Raw genomic sequence first — 19909 nt, 5'->3', positions numbered from 1 at the left:
AACAACAACAACAACAACACTAGACTACTCTGCCTGTGAGCTCATATCATCAGGAACACAGCCCTATCCCATCAGCCTTTCTCTGATTCCCTTGGTTGAACTCTGAAAGAGTAAACAGCCATGGCTCCTTAACCTGACCCCTGCTCTCCATGAGAATGAGTACTAAGGGTATACCAGATAGCAAAATCTTTAATTTATGAAAGAGACTGAAATATTTTCAGATACATTTTCTAATTTGACTTGTGTATAATCCCTGTGTGAAGGAGTATAAAAGACTTGACTCTTATTTAACAATGAGGAAGCTGATAGGCAAAAAGAAGTTAAGTGAGCTCACTGTGACCAGAAGATGGCTTCTTGGCCTACTAATGATTAAACTTTTGTGGGAGTCTTAATGGCCGTTTACTACAGCAGCCCCCTTTTTACAACTGAATAGCTTGAACTACAGAGAAAATGAACCCCCAGAGAAGTTGTAATTGGTTCAATATCACATCTGTGTAGAGCTGTAGCTGGAACTAGAATTATCTTCTGATTGCCACACTTGTATTCTTGACTTTATATCCTTGCAACGACAGTCAGTACAGTTCCTGGGTGATGCAAACGGTTAATGTGCTCCACTGCTAACCAAAAAGGATGGTGGTTTGTGTCCATCTAGAGGTGGCTCATAAGAAAGCCCTGGCTATCTACTTCTGGAAAAAAAAAAAAAAAAAAAACAGCCATTGAAAAGCCTGTGGAGCACAGTTCTACTCTGATACACATGGGTTTACTGTCAGTCGGAATCTACTCAATGACAACCGGAAGACAGCACATTATACTTCATAATGTAGAACTGTAGGTAGAACTGGAGGTATTTCCCACCACTATATAAATAAATACATAAATAATGAAATTGAAGGCCAAGGGAGAAAATGGTTTGTCACTACTCACACATCCCATTACTGGCAAATGCTAAGATTAGAATCCAGGACTCAAGACTGGACAACATAGCCTCCCAATTTTTGTAAGTTTCCAAAAGCTTTTAGCAATTAGTCAATCTTACTTTTATAAACAATTTGTTTTTTCTCTATGAAACGTATCATGTAGTATTGCATACAAAATAAAAGAGCTTGATTTAAGGAAGAATTTTCTGCTCTAGTTTTACTACAAATTACTAATATAAGAGCATTCAGAAGGTCTGTTTATCATACACAGCAACACAGTAGATAGTCCAGTGTACTCTTTCAGTGATAAAATTAGTATTTAGTGATTTGATAGGCTGGAACTCATTAATATGCTGCATAGGTCCTACCTTTTCTTTGTTGTCTGTTCACAACCAATTTCAGTTAGATAAAATAGGACAGAATGACTATGGCGGTCAGATGAAATACAAGACATGCCATTAAATCTGAATTTCAAATTCTACTTACTCAAAATTTATTCATTGTTTATCTGAAATTCAGTTTTAATTGGATGTCCTCTAATTTTATTTGCTAAGTCTGTTGCTGTTGTTGTTAGATGCCATTGAGTTGGTTCTGACTCATAGTGACCACGTGTACAACAAAATGAAGCACTGCTTGGTCCCATGCCATCCTCACAGTTGTTGCTGTGTTTGAGCCCATTGTTGCAGCCACTGTGTCAGTTCTTCTCATTGAGGGTCTTCCTCTTTTTTGTTGATCCTCTACCTCACCCAACATGATGCCCTTCTGAAAGGACTGGCCCCTCCTGATAATATGTCCAAAATAAATGGGATGAAATTTTCCCATCCTTTCTTCTAAGTAGCGTTCTGGATGTACTTCCTTCCAAGACAGATTTGTTTGTTCTTCTGGCAGTCTGTAGTATATTACTCGATATTCTTAGCCAGGCATTTTCCTTCAGTTTTCCTTATTTATTGTCTAAGTTTTGCATACATAGGAGGCAATTGAAAATACCATGGCTTGGGTCAGGTATACTTTACTGCTCATGATGACTTTGCTTTTTAACTTGTCAAAGAGGTCTTTTGCAGCAGATTTGCCCAATGCAATATGTCATTTGATTTCTTGACTGCTGTTTCCATGGATGTTGATTGTGGATCCAAGTAAAGTGTAATCCTTGGCAATTTAAACAGTTTCTGCATTTATTATCATGCTGCTTATTGGTCCAGTTGTGAGGAATTTTGTTTTCTTTATGTTGAAGTGTAATCTATACCAAAGGCTGTAGTCTTTGATCTTCATAAGTAAGTGCTTCAAGTCTTCTTTGCTTTCAGCAAGCAAGGTTGTATCTTCTGCACATTGCAGGTTGTTAATGTGTATTCCTCTGTTCCTGACTCTGCGTTTTTGTCATACAGTCTACTTTCTTGGATTATTTGCTCACTGTACAGATTGGATAAGTATGGTGAGAGAATACAACACAGACACATTTAACACACAAGGTACCACAGTATGACAAACTGACAGAGAAATGGTGGTTGCTAAATCCTTGAAAAGGATTCTTCTCTGAAACATATTTATTATGCGTTCTTTTCAGTGCATAGTTTCCAGTTTACAAAACATAGACCTGTTCTCAGAGAACCATAGAGATGAGATTCAGTCAGATTTTTTTAAAGATGCTATCCTTATGAACCTTTGTTCTTGGAGTCCTTTGAGGCAGTGTTTTTACCTCAGAGCTACAGTGTGCCGTCCTTTTATGATTTGAATGTAAAGAATTAACTTAGAGGATGTTTAATTGTAAGCGATCTTATTCTCTCTCTACCTTGTATGCTTCAATTTGATTGTGACTCTTTCAGACTGAGCTAGCAATTATGGAGTGCCCTCTACATAAATAAACTATGTGTGATGGGAATTTTATATTTTTATAGGCCATAGAACTTGGAATAGGAGATCTGGATTTGATTCTTGGTTCTGTCACCAACTAGCAGAATGGCTTTATTCATCCATTTACATAATTTGGTGTCCTAATTTAGACTGTAGGATTGTTAGATCTCACCAGGTTTAAATAAAGTGATGCTTTTTTTACCCCTGATATCTCTAAATATTAGTAGTTTTTTAAATTTCCAAGAATCAATGACCGGAGCTCTGGTGGCATAGTGCCTGAGGCACTTGACTGCTAACCAGAAGGCTGGCAGTTCGAACCCACCAGCCACTCCTTGGAAGGAAGATGTGGCAATCTACTTCCGTAGTGATACCGCCTCGGAAACCCAAGGAGGGGTCGCTATGAGTCGGCTCTGACTTGATGGCAATGAGTTTGGTCTTTTTTAGCATCAGTGAAAAGAAGGGAAAATAAAAATTCTATCCTTGGCTCTAGTACTGATTTGCCTAGCCAGAAATGCCACTCATATGACAGTTTACCCTTCTATCTGACATGCTTGTAGTTATTCTTCTTTCCATTTTTATTCATATGTGTACATTTACACTTATTTTCCTAGGGCAGCTAAAGTCCAATATGTGCATGCCTTCTGAACCCAATACAAAGGAAATTTGTGGGGGGAAGTCACTAATGATTTGTCAGTGTGTGTGATCCATGAGATCAAAAGAAGGGGCTTTGTCTGGGATTGTATCCCTGGTGCCAGGCATAGTATCTCACATATCCTAGAGATCTTTCCTTCATGGGAATAATTGATTCCACAGAAAGGAGCACTTTAAAAAAAAGTAAATCTGATTAAAATGGGGAACCAAAAAGAAAAAATAACCTGTGAAAAAGTTTCGATTGGAACTTTATCTTGAAAAATGAAGCCATAAATTATGAACATAAATTTACCTTTCATTTAATAAAATTTAGATTCCAGTAAAAACTTTATGTTAATTCTTAAACAATTTAAATTTTCTGACAAAATTGTTTACCATGAAAAATATCTTCATTTTATGTTTGGCTATTGCAGTGGGTCTTAAAGATTTTTTTTTTTTTTTCAAAAAAAACAAAAAAACTCCTTTTGAATTAGTATTTGAAGGATTCATCAGTTTTCCCAAAGGCCTTTCGCAATCTAGAACATAGTTACTTGAATATAATTCTCTTTTTTAAGTATTTGTTTTATCATTATCCTTGTTGATTCTTTCTTTTTCAGTTGTTGACTAGTCTTTAGCTGGGGACAGCCTATAATTGTCAGTGGCTTTGTGTTATATTAGGACAGTTTCCCAACATCACTTTTATCTAATTCTAGAAATTCTTTATCTTATATTAAAAAAAAAAATCAAACTCAATGCCCTCGAAACATTTCCAACTCACAGCGACCCCTCCTTGGGTTTCCCAGGCGGCATCTCTACAGAATTAGATTGCCCAACCTTCCTTCCGAGGAGTGGCTGATGGGTTTGAACCCCCAACCTTCTGGTTAGCAGTCAAATGCCTTAGGCACTACACCACCAGAGCTCCTCGTATCTTATATAAGACTTACAATTTCAATTTACAGGTGATTTGTGTTTGTATAGGGACTGAAGGATCAAAAAATCAATGAATGAGGATAAATATTAATCTTAATAGGAAAGACTCACATCGTACAGCTGCATAGGTTGTATACTGCAGAACTTTAAGGGATGCCTGAGAAGAGAGATGTGTGAGAGAGAATTAGTTTTAGTTGTGGTTGGTTCATAAGTGATTGTTTTGGTGTTTTGATGATAACATGTTTTTCTATGCAAGCCTGCAACTACAGGCACTCAGATAATCAATAACATGGGCCGTGAGAATATCACCTTCCACCAACCAGTGTTAATAAAAATTGTTGATTAATATCACTGAATTGTATGTGTAGAAATTGTTGAGATTGTGCATATTTTCTACATATTTCCAATACAGTAACATTTTTTAAAAATGAAAAAAAAAAAACAATTGTTGACTGAATGACTGAGTATATTAGGTTTGCTTTTCCTTTGTGAATACAGAGGTCATCTTTCCAAGATACATCTAGAAATAAAACACTTGTGAAACAATTCAATATAGTAATCAAAAACATTTAACAAAAATTTTTTAAATTGTTTAAAGGAGCTCTGGTGATTCAGTGATTAAAGCATTAGGCTGCTAACCAGAAGGTCAATGGTTCAAACCTACCACCCACTCTTTGGGAGAAAGATGAGGCAATCTGCTTCTGTAAAGATTTACAGTGTTGGAAACCCTATGGAGCAGTTCTACTCTGTCATTAAGGGTCGCTGAGTTGAAATTGATTCCATGGCAATGGGCTTGGTTTTTTTTGTTTGTTTGACTCTATTTAAAATGTATTCTAGGCACTTTCAGAGTATACAAGAATAAATGAGCTGCAAGGCTTACATTTGAGAGATGATGAACATTAATAGCTAAAACATAATGTTGATTTTCTATAACAAATATACCAGCATTCAGACATTCAAAAGACTGTTGTCCCTTTTGATGCAGTTATTTTTGGAACCTATTCCTTCATTTGGGAGCTCTGGTAGCATAGTGGCTAAGGCACTTGACTGCTAACCAGAAGGCTGGCGGTTCAAACCCACCAGCCACTCCTCGGAAGGAAGGTTGGGCAATCCTACTTCCGTAGTGATACTGCCTCGGAAACCCAAGGAGGGGTCGCTATGAGTCAGGGCTGACTCGACGGCACATAACAACAACAACAACAACATTCCTTCATTTAATCATTCATTCACTTCACTCAAATATTTATTGAGGCTCACATATGTGGAGATAAGAGTGGTGAATAAGATAGACAAGTAGCTCTTCTCTGGAAGAGTCAGAGAAGAAACCAATGGAAAATAAACAAGAAAGATATCCAACAGAACTCAGTGTGATTTTAGAACACGACGTGTCAGGTCTACTTTAGATGAAGTGATCTGGGAAGACCTGCCTGAGTAGGGCATGTGTAAGCTGTGATCACCCATGTGCAGGTCAGGGGAGATCATTCCAGGCAGGGAGCAGTTAGAGCTTAGTGAGCTTAAGGAGCGCCCGCCCAGAGGCCAGCATGGGCCACAGGAACTATGGTGGGAGATGAAAAGAGTTTGAAATTTATTTTCAGTTCAGTGAGAAACCATATAAGTTAGTTAAATTGTTCATATTTACTTTGGTAACAGATTCCTCTGATTCCTGTGTCGAGATAGGATTTTAAAGGGGGCAAGTATAAAACCAGAGAGACCAGTTAGGAGGCTATGGCAAGTAGTCCAGGTGAGAGACGGTGAGACTTGGACCAGGGTGGCTGTAGTGGAGACAAAAATGAACAGATTGGGATATAAGATTTTGGAATTTGACAGAGATTTGGCTGACAGACTGGATGTGAGTTGAAGGAAACAGCAATTTAGAGTAATTCCTAGATGTTTGGTTTAAGTAACTAGGGAGATCATGGTGTTATTTTATTAACATAAGGAAAACTGGCAGTGAGTGAGATTGAGGCAAGCTGACAGGGCATTAAGAATTCTGTTTTCACCATTTTAAGTTGTTTAGTTTGATTAAAAAATTGAAAGGAAGGACATCTCTGTCTTCCAGAGAAGGAATAAGTTAGGGTTAAGTTTTAGTTATGTACATGAAATGATTAAAAGAAAATTTTATTATATTAATTTAATAGAAGATAATTTAGTTAAAATAACAAAATATGTTAATTTAGATATATTGCTCTTTTCTTATTGTAATATCTCACTGAATTCTTTTGTTCAAAATATTCACATACTTTTTTGACATCAGGGTCTTTAACACAACTAGTTCAGTTTGGGGGGGTTACATAAGTGTTTTCCAGAGTATGTCATCCTCATTTCTAAGTTTCTGAAATATTATTGTTGTTGTTAATCACTGGATGTTGTCACTAGAAATTTTATGCCAGGTCACAGCATACATTTATAAAACCCTAAGACAGTTATGTATGTTTAAAATATGTGCTGTGTTTGCATATTTGTGGTCTGTACACTCTACTATATTGTATTTAAAGAGATCTTTAAAAGGTTTTTATAAGTCTATCAAACACTTACGTGAGATAATGTTGACAACTGTCTTTTTTTTTTTTTTTTTGACTCTTTTAATTCTAGACTAATTTAATTTCCAGGTAATACATATTTAGCAAATAATTACATTGTTGTTCAAAATAATTAAATTAGTTAAGGGGATCTCCCATAAATGAAATACTAAGCCATTGCTGTCAAGTCATTTCTGACTCATGCGACCCTAAAGGACAGAGTAGAATTGCCCCGTGGGGTTTCCAAGGCTATAAATCTTTACAGAAGCAGACAACCATATCATTCTCCTGCAGAGTAACTGGTGGCTTTGAACCACTGACATTATGGTTAGCAGCTGAGCACTTAAGTGCTGCACCAACAGGGCTCCTGAAATACTAGAAACTCATATATAAGGGAACTTCTCTTTCCCTTCTGCATCTTCTTTTATCTACTTAATAAATAACACAGATTATTCATTTCAGGATGTTGTTGCTGTTGTTGTTGTTATGTGCCGTCGAGCTGTTAGGTACCGTCAACTCAGCTCCAATTCATAGCGATCCTACGTACAACAGAACGAAACACTGCCCAGTCCTGCACCAATGGCACGATCCTTGCTATACCTGACCCCATCGTGGCAGCCACTGTATCAAACTGCCTTGTTGAGGGCCTTCCCCTTTTTCACTGACCCTCCACTTTATCAAGCATGATAGTCTTCTCTATGGAATGGTCCCTTCTGACAACATGACCAAAGTAGGTGAGATGAAGTCCGGCCTTTCTTGCTTCCAAGGAGCATTCTGGCAGCACTTCTTCCAGGACAGATTTGTTCGTTCTTCTGGCAGTCCATGGTACTTTCAGTATTTGCCAACATCACAACTCAAAAACATCAACTCTTCTTCAGTCTTCCTCATTTATAGTCCAGCTATCATATGCATATGAGGTGATTGAAAACACCATGGCTTGTGTTACCTTAGTCTTCAAAGAGACATCTTTGCTCTTCAGCACTTTAAAGAGGTCTTTTGTAACCTTTTTGCACAGTGTGATACATGGTCTAATTTCTTGACTGCTGTTTCCATTGCAATATGAAATCATTGACAACTTCAGCCTTTTCTCCATTTACTGTGAGGCTGCTTATTAGTCCAGTTGTAAGGAAGGTTGGGCAATCTACTTCTGTAGTGATACTGCCTCAGAAACCCAAGGAGGGGTCGCTATGAGTCAGATCTGACCTGAAGGCAGTGGGTTTGGTTTATGTTGAGGTGTAATCCATACTGTAGAGTATAGTCTTTAAGCTTTATCACTAAGTGCTTCAGATCATCTTCACTTTGAGCAAGCAAGGTTGTGTCCTCTGCATATTACAGGTTGTTAATGACTCTTCTTCCAATCCTGATGCTACACTCTTCTTTGTAGAGTCCAGCTCCTCGGATTATTTGCTCAGCATACGGATTGAATGAGTATGGTAAAAGGATATGACCCTGAAACATTCCCTTCCTGATTTTAATCCATGCAGGGACCTCTGGTTGCATCGTGCCTAAGGCACTTGACTGCTAACCAGAAGGCTGGCTGTTCAAACCCACCAGCCACTCCTTGGAAAGAAGGTTGGGCAATCTACTTCTGTAGTGATACCACCTTGGAAACCCAAGGAGGGGTACCTATGAGTCGAGTCCAACTCAACAGCACATAACAACAACAGTATACCCTTGTTTTGTTCTAACAACAGCCTCCTGATCTATGTTCAGGTTTCTCATGTTCCCATTCTTCTCACTGTTATCCATAATTTGTTAAGATCCACACAATCAAATGCCTTTGCATAGTCAATAAAACAAAGTAAACCTCTTTCTGGTATTCTTTGTTTTCAACCAAAATCCTTCTGACATCAGCTATGATATCCCTCACTCTACATCCTCTTCTGAATCCAGCTTGCATTTCTGAAACTTCCCTGTCAATATATTGCTGCAACCATTTTTTAATTATCTTCAATCTTCAGTAATATTTTACTTACATGTGATATCAGTGATATTGTTTGATAATTTCCATGTTCTGTGGGGTCACCTTTCTTTGGAATGGGTACAGATATGGATCTCTTCTAGTCTGTTGGCCAGGTAGCTGTCTTCCAAATTTCTTGGAATAGACAAGTAAGCACTTGCATCTATTTGTTGAAACATCTCAGTGGCTATCCTATCAATTCCTGAAGCCTGTTTTTAGCCAATTCCTTCCGTGCAGCTTCCACTTCCTTCAGTACCATCAGTTCTTGATCATATGCCACCTCCTGAAATGGATGAAAGACCAATTGTTTTTGTTACAGTGACTCTGTTATTCCTTCCATCTTCTTTTGATGTTTCCTGAATCATTCAATATTTTGCCCATAAAATCTTTCAGTATTACAACTGGAAGCTTGAATTTTTTCTTCAGTTCTGTCAGCCTGAGAAATGCCAAGCATGTTCTTCCCTTTTGGTTTTATAATTGCAGGCCTTTGCACATTTCATTATAATAATTGACTTTGTCTTCTTGAGCTGCTTTTTAAAATCATCTGTTCGACTCTTTTATCTTGTTATTTCTTCCATTTGCTTCAGCTATTCTCTATTCAAGAGCAACTTGCAGAGGCTCTTCTGACATCCATTTTGGTCTTTTCTTCATTTCCTGTCTTTTTAATGACCTTTTGCTTTCTTCATGGATGATATTCTTGATATTATCCCACACAGTTCATCTGGTTTTTTGGTCATCAGTGTTCAATGGTCTCTAAATTCAGGAGGGATATAATCAAGGTCATATTTTGGCTCTTGTGGACTTATTTTAATTGTTCTCAGCTTCAACTTGAACTTGCATATGAGCAGTTAATAGTGTGTTTCACAGTCAGCTCCTAGCCTTGTTTGGGCTGTAGATATTGAGCTTCTCCATCACCTCTTTGCACACATGTAGGCAATCTGATTCCTGTGTATTCCATCTGGTGAAATCTAAATGTGTCTAGCCACCGTTTATGTTGTTGAAAAAAAGTATTTGCAACGAATAAGTCATTGGTCTTGCAGAATTCTGTCATGAGATCTTCAGTGTCGTTTCTGTCACCAGGACTATATTTTCCAATTACTGGTGATTCCTCTTTGTCTCCAACTTTTGCATTCCAGTCACCAGTAATAATCAACATATCTTGATTACATATTTGGTCAATTTCAGACTGCAGAAATTGGTAAAAATCTTTAATTTCCTCATCTTGGGCTTTGGTGGATGGTGTGTCAATTTGAATAATCATAGTTTTAACTAGTCTTACTTGTAGACATATGGATATTACCCTATCACTGACAGCATTGCCCTTCAGGGTATATCTTGAAACATTCTTTGTGATGATGAGTGCCAGACCATTCCTCCTCAATTTGTCATTCCCGGCATAGTAGATCATATGGTTGTCTGATTGACAATGGCCAAAATCAGTCCGTTTCAGCTTACTAATGCCTAGGATGGGAGCTCTGGTAGCATAGTGGCTAAGACACTTGACTGCTAACCAGAAGGCTGGCAGTTCAAACGCACCAGCCACTCCTAGGAAGGAAGATGGGGCAATCTACTTCCGTAGTGATACTGCCTCAGAAACGCAGGAGGGGTCGCTATGAGTTGGGTCCAACTCAATGTCACATAACAACAACAATGCCTAGGATATCAATGTTTATGCATTCCATTTCATTTTTGACAACTTCCAGTTTTCCTATATTCATGCTTCATAATTGCATGTTCTGATTATGAATGAATGCTTACAGCTATTTCTTCCCATTTTGAATCTTGCCACATCAAGAAATAGAAGTCCCAAAAGCTTTGCTCCATCCACATCATTGAAGTACTCTAGTTTGAGAAGGTAGCTCTTCCCCAGTCATATTTTGAGTGTCTTTTGACCTAAGGAGGTCATCTTCTGGCACTTTTATTGGACAAAGTTTCAGGGCTATTCATAAAGCTTTTCCAATACTATATCAGACAGTTTTCACTGCTGTTCATAAGGTTTTCACTGGCCAATTCTTTGAAAAGTGGATGGCCCCTTCCTTCTTCTGAGTCTGTCTTATTCTAGAAGCTCCACTGAAACTTGTCTACCATGGGTTACCCAACTGGTATTTGAAATACCGGTGGCATAGCCTCCAACCTCTCAGCAACATGCTAGCCACCGGAGTATGACAAACTGCTAGACAAGTGGTGGCATTTGATTTTTAATGTCTGCCTAGTGTTCCATTAAGGAGCTCTGGTAGCATAGTGCCTAAGGCATTTGACTGCTAACCAGAAGGATGGTGATTCAAACCCACCAGTCACTCCTCAGAAGGAAGGTTGGGCGATCTACTTCCATAGTGATACTGCCTCAGAAACCCAAGGAGGGGTCACTATGAGTCAGAGACGACTCTATGGCAGTGGATTTGGTTTTTGGAGTGTTCCATTGTGTATTTAACAGTGCTACAGTAAATACATTTGGACTTCTTTTGCCATATGTGTGAAATCTCTGGAACAAAGGATAAATATATTTAAAAATTTAGTAGATATTGTCTATCTGCCCTCCAAAGAGGTGATACCAGTTTTTAATTACAGCCCAGAAGATTGAATAATGTCTTAAATCACCCTGTTCTCCAAAATAGTGCATTGTCAAGCTTTTTTTCTCTTGGCCTGTTTGGTAAAACTAATTGAGTATGTCATTGTATATCGGAAATAGGCAAATTCTTTCAAATATCCTCAGTGGTAGGAAGATTTATCTTTTGAAGGTATTTTGAGTTTTGGAAAAACTTCTGGTGGCGTAGTGCCTGAGGCATTTTGACTGCTAACCAGCGGGCTGGTGGTTCAAACCCACCATCCACTCCTCGGAAGAAAGATTGGGCAGTGTACTTCTGTAGTGATCCTGCCTCAGAAACCCAGGAAGTGGTCACTGTGAGTTAGATCTGATTCAATGGCAGTGAGTTTGGTTTTTTTGTGTTTTTTTTTTTGATAGGCATAAGCTAAATAATCAAGTTGGAGATCATCCTAGGATTTTTATTTTTTGTTTTTGTTTGTTTATTTTAGGAGGAGGGGTTAGTGAAAAATAAGGCCTGGCTTTTAGAAGAAACTAATGTTCTTATTTGGCTTATAAATTGTCTCAGAAGTTAGTTTTAAAAGAAGAGTTCCAAAAATGTTTAAAGCAATGGCACTATCAACAGATATAAAATGAAGAGTTTTCAAAGGAGAATTGTTTGAATTGAACAACACTTATTTGGATGTGATTAATCTGATGTTTGTTTTTTAATCATACTGTGAAGACTTTATCTCACATGGATTTATTTTATAGGAAAGTATAATAAAAACATAAGCAATCTGTTTTATTGGATTGAATTTTTTAAATTAGGTGCTACCACTTTTTAATTTTTCTCCTTTGGTGATAAAGTGCCTAAAATGTTCTTTGAAGCAAATACCTTTTATAATTTTTGACAATGAAATTGTCAGTCTTAACTAAACCACCATTTTTTTTTTCTACAAGAAATGAAATCATCATCTGATCAATTTATTGTAAAAGATCCCTGAGTAGTTAGTACATGTGATCTATGATTGGCTGCTATCTTAAAAATTGACAGTTTGAACCCAGCTAGTGCAACTACAGAAGAAAGACCTAGTGGTCTGCTTCCATAAAAATTACAGCCAAGAAAACCCCATGGAACAGTTTTACTCTATAATAGATGGGGTCACCATGAGTTGGGATTGACTCAGTAGCAATGAGCCTGTTTTTGGTTTAGTTTTAGGAGTAGCACCGTTACTCTTCAAATGTTTAATGTGTCTGGATGTTCTGTTCTGCAGAGAAATGGTCAATGCATGGTTTGCTGAAAGAGTTCACACCATCCCTGTCTGCAAGGAAGGCCTCAGAGGCCACACCGAATCTTGCTCTTGCCCCTCGCAGCAGACTTCTCGTGCAGATAACGGTGCCTCTGGAACACCAACCAGAAAAATCTCTGCTTCTGAATTTGATCGGCCTCTTAGACCAATTGTCGTCAAGGATTCTGAGGGAACTGTGAGCTTCCTCTCTGACTCAGAAAAGAAGGAACAGATGCCTCTAACCCCCCCAAGGTTTGATAATGAAGGAGATCAATGCTCACGGCTCTTGGAATTAGTGAAAGATATTTCTAGTCATTTGGATGTCACAGCCTTATGCCACAAAATTTTCTTGCATATCCATGGACTCATCTCTGCTGACCGCTATTCCTTGTTCCTTGTCTGTGAAGACAGCTCCAATGACAAGTTTCTTATCAGCCGCCTCTTTGATGTTGCTGAAGGCTCAACACTGGAAGAAGCTTCAAATAACTGTATCCGCTTAGAATGGAACAAAGGCATTGTGGGACATGTGGCAGCACTTGGAGAGCCCTTGAACATCAAAGATGCATACGAGGTAAATGGGGAATCAGTGGAACAAAGGTGTGGTGGGGAGGTGAATATGGATGAGGGTGACTATTTTGAATACTGAGGATATTTGAAACTGAGAAGAAATAGAATAATTGAGATGTAATAATTTGCATACTTATTTAAAACTAGACTGTATAGAAGAAGTTCCCGCTCTTTTAAATGCAGAAGTTTAGTTTCTTTAAAGAGTCAAGAATATGGACCCAAGTGAAATCTTGTCTTGTTTCCCACCTTAATGATAATTTAAGGTAACACATCTCATTGTTGTATTCTTTTAGCTTTTTATGTGATTTTACCTGATGATATTTAAATAATTATATTATCTTGATGTGAATTTCTGAGATTCTACAATGACAGATTCAAAATGAATGAATCAAAAAACTGTCAAAAAAGAAAAGCAACCCACCAAACACACTTTTTTCATTAATTCATTCAATTATATTCATTTAAAGTCACATTGATACTAAAGTCAGATGTTTATTCCTTCCATCCTTTTATTGTTTTTTTAAAAACTATAAACAACTTTTGAATGTTTTGGGAAAAAATGGATATTTTTGCCACTGGTTTTGATATTTCTTCCACTTTTGCTATTGTGAACCAAAAAAAAAAAAAAAATTCCGACTCATAGCGACCCCTATTGGGCTTCTAAGACTGTAAATCTACAGAGGTAAATTGTCTCATCTCCCTCCTGAGGAGCAGCTGGTGGGTTTGAGCTGCCAACCTTCTGTTTAGCGTCCAAATGCCTTACCCACTACGCCACCAGAGCTCCTGATAGTGAACCACCGGTCTTTAATTATGGGCTTAAAGATTACTTTATAAGATTCTTACATTTCCCATTTTTAATGATCCTTATTTATTAATAAAATTATGATTTTTAAACAACACAAAAACATGTCAAATTACATGACATTTGATATGTTTATGAGGTATTTTATACCACCTTGACTGAATAGTTGGTTTAACTATTTACTATGTGCTCTGCTAAGCGGTTCAATGACAGTTAGCTCAACTCACTCTTATAAGATTTGAGGAGTCACCTCTGTTTTATTTGCCCTTGTATTCTGGGTATCTGATACAGTGCCTGGTACATTAAAAAAAAAAAAAAAAAAATCACTGCCATCAAATCTATTCTGATTAATAGCATCCCCCTTTGGGTTTCCGAGGCAGTAAATCTCTATGGAAGTAGATTGCCCAGTCTTCCTTCTGTGGAGTGGCTCATGGGGTTGAAGCTCCAACCTTCTGGTTAGCAGTCAAATGCCTTAAGCACTATGCCAGGTCTTAGTAAACATTAGTTCAATGGAAATTATAGTAGATAACTGTGGTAGTTCAGTTTGTGTGTCAACTTGGCTGGGCCTGGTTGAGTGGCTGGGCAGCTGGTGGTAGTTATTCCCCATGATGAGACTGGTAATCAACTCCATGGTGGAATGTACTGTGAGCAGCTGAGTAGCTGCCTTAAGGAAGGTGGTCTGCTTCCTATATGTAAGCAGAAGCTTTGGGGAATGGTCTCTAGCTTATGGAACGCTTGGACCCTGCATGTAACCATGTCGTCATTCAGCAGCATACCGTGCTCTGCTGACCTGGGGACTTACAATAGACTTGAATTAACGGCCTGCCATGTGGTTTGGTAACATTGGGACTGTGCCTTTTTACTTGTCAGCCTTGGGCTTGGCAGCCTCAGCAGCTAGCAGCTATCTGAGTGAAGAAAAGCCTCTAGCTTCAGTGGGCCAGGATCTGGAGGCAGAGCTGAAGCCCAAGACTGAGGAGCTTTCACCCAGCCCCTAGAGCCTGGCACTTTGAACTTGGACTTCTAGCCTCCTGAACTGTAAGAGAATAAACTTCTGTTTGTTTAAGCCATTCCATTTGTGGTACATATTCTTGCCAGAGTGCTACTAGGTAACTGGAACAATAACAAAAACAAAACAAAAGTAAAAACCAACCCATTGCCATTGAGTCAATCCAAATCATAGTGACCCTGTAAGGCAGAACAGAACTACATAATCATTGGGTTTCTAAGACTGTAAATCTTACAGAAGCAGACTGCCAATCTTTCTCCCACAGAACAGTTAGTAGTTTGAACTGCCAACTTTTTGCTTACCAGCCAAGTGCTTGAGCACTGTGCCACTTGAGCTCCTTGTAGCAGATACCCAAACCAAACCCACTGCCATCAAGTTGATTCTGACTTATAGCGACTTCCATTGGGTTTTCAAGGCTATCAATCTTTACAGAAGTAGATTGCTTCATCTTCCTCCTGCAGAGTAGCTGGTGGGTTTGAACCACTGACTTTCTGGTTAACAGCCAAATATCTTACCCACTATGCTACCAGACAGATAAGATAGAAAAATATAGCAAATAAGATAGATAATTATAAAAGAAAGCCGATCATAATAGGTGCCAAGGAAAATGTGAAGGATTCAGGGAAGAAGATGATATTGAGTTGGAGAAAATTTTCTTTGAGGAGGCTGTGCTTGATATGGATCCTGGAAAATAGATAAAGTATAAATACATTGAGATGTGTACATGGTGAGATCCAGATAAAAAAAGCAGTTTGACAAACGTACAAGGAGACTGAGTTGTGTGGCTCTTATTTGAACATATATGGATAATACTCAGGCTATGCATTGGGGAACTGTGGCAACAGAGCTGAGAGATTACTAGGGTCTTGAATGCCACCCGGAAAAATACGTAGTTGGTTTAGAGCCATGGAACAATTGAGGATGTTTTGCAAGGAGGACCTGTATAATTCCAACTATATGTTAGAAAGATGAATTTTATAGTGGTTATAAAATGTATTAAAGGAAGAAATACTGGAAGCCGAAGGAATAGAAAATTAGTGTAATAGTCTAGGTAGGAGGAAGTGAAGAGCTGAATCAGGGAACTGACCTTTAAGATCAAAATGGCCTTTAAGATCAAAATGGATTTCAGATGAAGAGAGAAAACCTGCTGGCCTTGGTAGGTCACAGGAGATGGAAGGTGGAGAAAAAGAGGAGTCACAGGTGATTCAAATTTTGAAGTTGAGTAAAGGTAATGGTACTAATGAGAACTACTGATGGAAGGATTTAGGGAGTGATGTGATAGTTCCAAAACCAAACCAAACACTGCTGTCGAGTCAATTCCGACTCATATCAACCCCTCCTTGGGTTTCTGAGGCGGTATCTCTGTGGAAGTAGATTGCCCAGTCTTCCTTCTGAGAGGTGTCTGGTGGGTTTGAACCACCAGTCTTCTGGTTAGCAGTCAAATGCCTTAAGCACTACACCAACAGAGCTCCCATATGTGAGGGATTCTGAAAAGAAAAAGATCTCAGGATTCTACCTACCTGAACTATGTGATAGTTTCCACAATCCATTCAACTGGTTTTTCAGAATCCATTCAACTGAGAAGAATCGCAGTTTATATCAGCAATTTATTCCTTTCTTGGTATTCTGACAAATTTACCAATCTCCTGGAGTGATCTTCATGACCTCTTTGAGCTCTGTAGTAACGTCACACTGTAGCAGATCCAAGACGGGTATTAAGGACACAGCTGAAGGATTGCTGCCAAATCTGCAGAATTCCCTTCCTGTTTTAGGTGACAGCTGGGTTTCCACTTTTCAATGACACTACAGTCCCAAGTATAGTAGGACCATAAACATTGTTCAGCTTTTCTGAGAAAGCCTTCATTTGTCTGCATGGCCCTAAGTTTCTCCAGCCTTGAGAATTCTTCACTTGTATGCATTTTATTTAATCTACTTAGCTTCTTTAAATCTTTGACAATGTAATTTTTGTTTTGCAGTTAAAAATGGTTTTATTCTTGTGCTGCTCTCTACAAGAGGCCCACTGTCCTTGATTTGCAGTGCTTCCAGGGGTGAAGCCTCTTAGCCTGTGGATTCCTCATGTTGCCACTTCACCCTTGGCACCCTTGATGTGTATTCATAATGGCCTTTGCAGAAGTCATTCGTGCCCCAGGAATTTCATGAGAAGTTAGGAGTTTGATCAGTGACTTCTTACTTACATTGGTATTAGAAGTGGAAGTCAGTTAGCTAATGAGTAATTCATTCCTCATCCCTGTTCTAATTTCAGTAATCAAAATACTGTCCTATTACCTTTTATGAAAGTTGTCACAATTTGAAAATAAATTATACTATTTTCTTCTGAGTTCTTCTTACCAGTTTTCTTTAAGCATGCACTTATAAAAACAGCACTCTAACACAATACACTTTAAGCTTATTTAACCACAAAAAAAAAAAAAAAGAAGAAAAAACCCACCGCCATCGAGTTGATTCCAACTCATACTGACCACCATTGGGTTTCCAAGGCAGTATAAAGTCTCAGAGGTAAATTAATTTTAAGAAATGGCCAACAATTGATTCACTTTTTAAAACTTTGTAACAGAGTGAAATAAATCAGAATTCCATTTTTATGGACACATTAACATATTTAAAATATGAGAAAAGATTCACACCTTGGATCAATAATTCTCAATTAGACCACAAATGTCAATAACACGTTTATACATCACCTCCTCTCCATCAGCCAATCACTCATGTAACTTCCTTGGTTGTTGTTGTTAGGTGCTGTTGAGTCGTCTGTGACTCAAAGTGATTATTTTGGTTACCTAGTGCCACTCTGACAGGAATATATCAGAAATGGAACGCTTGAACAAACAGGAATTTATTCTCTTACAGTTTGGAGGCTTTAAGTCTGAGTTCAAAGTGCCAGGCTCTAGGGACTGAATGAAAGCCCCTTAACCTTGGGCTTCAGCTCCGGCTCTTGCTCCTGGCCCACTGAAACTGGAGGCTTTTCTTCACTCAGCTGCTGGCTGCTGAGGCTGACAAACCCAAGGTTGACAAGTAACACGGCACAGTCCCAATATTACCAAACCACATGGCAGGCCATTAATTCAAGTCAATGACTCAGCTACATGCAGGGTTCAAGCGTGCCATAAGCTGGAGACCATTCCCAAAGCTGTTTTTTATGTACGGGTAGTAGGCCACATCCCTAAAGCAGCTACTCAGCTGCTTGTGGTAGATCCCACCATGGAGTTGATTGCCAGTCTCATCATGGGGAATAACTACCACAGTGACCCTATGCATAGCAGAACAAAACTGCCAGGTCTTGTGCCAGCCTCATGATCCTTACTATACCTAAGCCCATCATTGTAGCCACTGTGTCAATCCATCTTGTGGAAGGCCTTCCCCTTCTTCGTTGACCCTCCACTTTACCAAACATGATGTCCTTCTCCAGGGAATGGTCCCTTCTTACAACATGATCAAAGTAGGTGAGATGAAGTTTGGCTATTCTCACTTCCAAGGAGCATTCTGGCTGCACTTCTTTCAGGACAGATTTGTTAGTTCTTTTAGCAGTCCATGGTACTTTCAGTATTCTTTGTTGACACCACAACTAAACAGCATCGAATCTTCTTAGATCTTCCTTATTCATTGTCCAGCTCTCACACACATATGAAGCGATTGAAAATACGGTTTATGTCAAGCACACCTTAGTCTTCAAGAATGTATCTTTGCTCTTTAGCACTTGAAAGAGGTGTTTTGCAGCAGATTTGCCCAATGCTATACGTTGTCTGATATCGTGACTGCTGCTTCCATTGGTGTTGATTGTAGAACCAAGTAATATGAAATCTTTGACAACTTCAATCTTTTTATCCATTTATCATGATGCTGCTTATTTGTCCACTTGTGAAGGTTTTCTTTATATTGACATGTAATCCATACTGGAGGCTATAGTCTCTCATCTTCAACAGTAGGTGCTTCAAGTCTTCTTTGCTTTTAGCAAGTAAAGTTCTATTATCTGCCTATCTGCCTATATTAATGAGTTGTCCTCTGATCCTGATGCTGCATTCTTCTTCATATAGTCCAACTTCTTGGATTTTTTGCTCATTGTACAAATTGAGTAAGTGTGGTGAAAGAATGCAGCCCTGACACAGACCCTTTTGGATTTTAAACCATGCAGTATCCACTTGTTCTGTTCAAATGTCTGCCTCCTGGTCTATGTAGAAGTTCCCCATGAACACAATTAAATGTTCTGGACTTCCCTGTTCACAATGTAATCCATAATATGTTTTGATTAAAGCAGTCTAATGCCTTTGCATAGTCAGTAAAACAGATAAACATCTTTCTGGTATTTTTTGCTTTCAGCCAAGACCTGTCTGACATCAGCAGGCATATCCCTCGTTCTGTGCCCTATTCGGAAAGCAGCTTGCATTTCTGGCTGTTCCTCCTCAAAGTACTGCTGTGACCATTTTTTATTTATTTTCAGCACAATTTACTTGTGTGTGATATTAATGATATTGTTCAATAATTTCAGCATTCTGCTCAATCACATTTCTTTGGAATTGGTGCAAATATGGATCTCTTCTAGTTGTTTTTTCATGTACCTATCTTGCAAATTTCTTGGCATAAACAAATGAGAAATGTTTGTTGAAACATCTAAGTGGGAGTTCAGTTAATTCCTGGAGGATTGTTTCTTGCCAGTTCCTTCAGTGCATCTTGGCCTTTGGTTCTTGATCGTATGCTACCTCCTGAAATGGTAAATGTTGACCAATTCTTTTTGGTACAGTGACTCATTGTCTTCCTTCCATCGTCTTTTGATGCTTCCTGCACTGTTTAATATTTTACCCATAGAACCCTTCAGTATTGCAACTGAAGGCTTGAAATTTTTCTTCAGTTCTTTCAGTTGGAGAAATGCTGAGTGCACTCTTCCTTTTGGTTTTCTAACTC

General features: G+C 38.5%; 1 protein-coding gene across 1 annotated transcript in view; it reads left to right on the top strand.

The window, feature by feature from the left end:
- Positions 1–19909, top strand: part of PDE5A (phosphodiesterase 5A) — a 191656-nt gene that overhangs the window by 18221 nt on the left and 153526 nt on the right. Inside the window, exon 2 of the mRNA XM_007952375.2 lies at positions 12603–13188. Coding sequence (XP_007950566.1) covers positions 12603–13188 — 586 coding nt within the window. The remainder of the gene's footprint in view (positions 1–12602; positions 13189–19909) is intronic.

The sequence above is a fragment of the Orycteropus afer genome, unplaced genomic scaffold, assembly GCF_000298275.1.
Source record: "Orycteropus afer afer isolate SDZICR_OR568_19922 unplaced genomic scaffold, OryAfe1.0 scaffold00332, whole genome shotgun sequence".
Lineage (NCBI taxonomy): Eukaryota > Metazoa > Chordata > Mammalia > Tubulidentata > Orycteropodidae > Orycteropus > Orycteropus afer.
The sequence above is the reverse complement of the archived record's forward strand: the minus strand, read 5'-3'. Positions and strand labels throughout refer to the sequence as shown.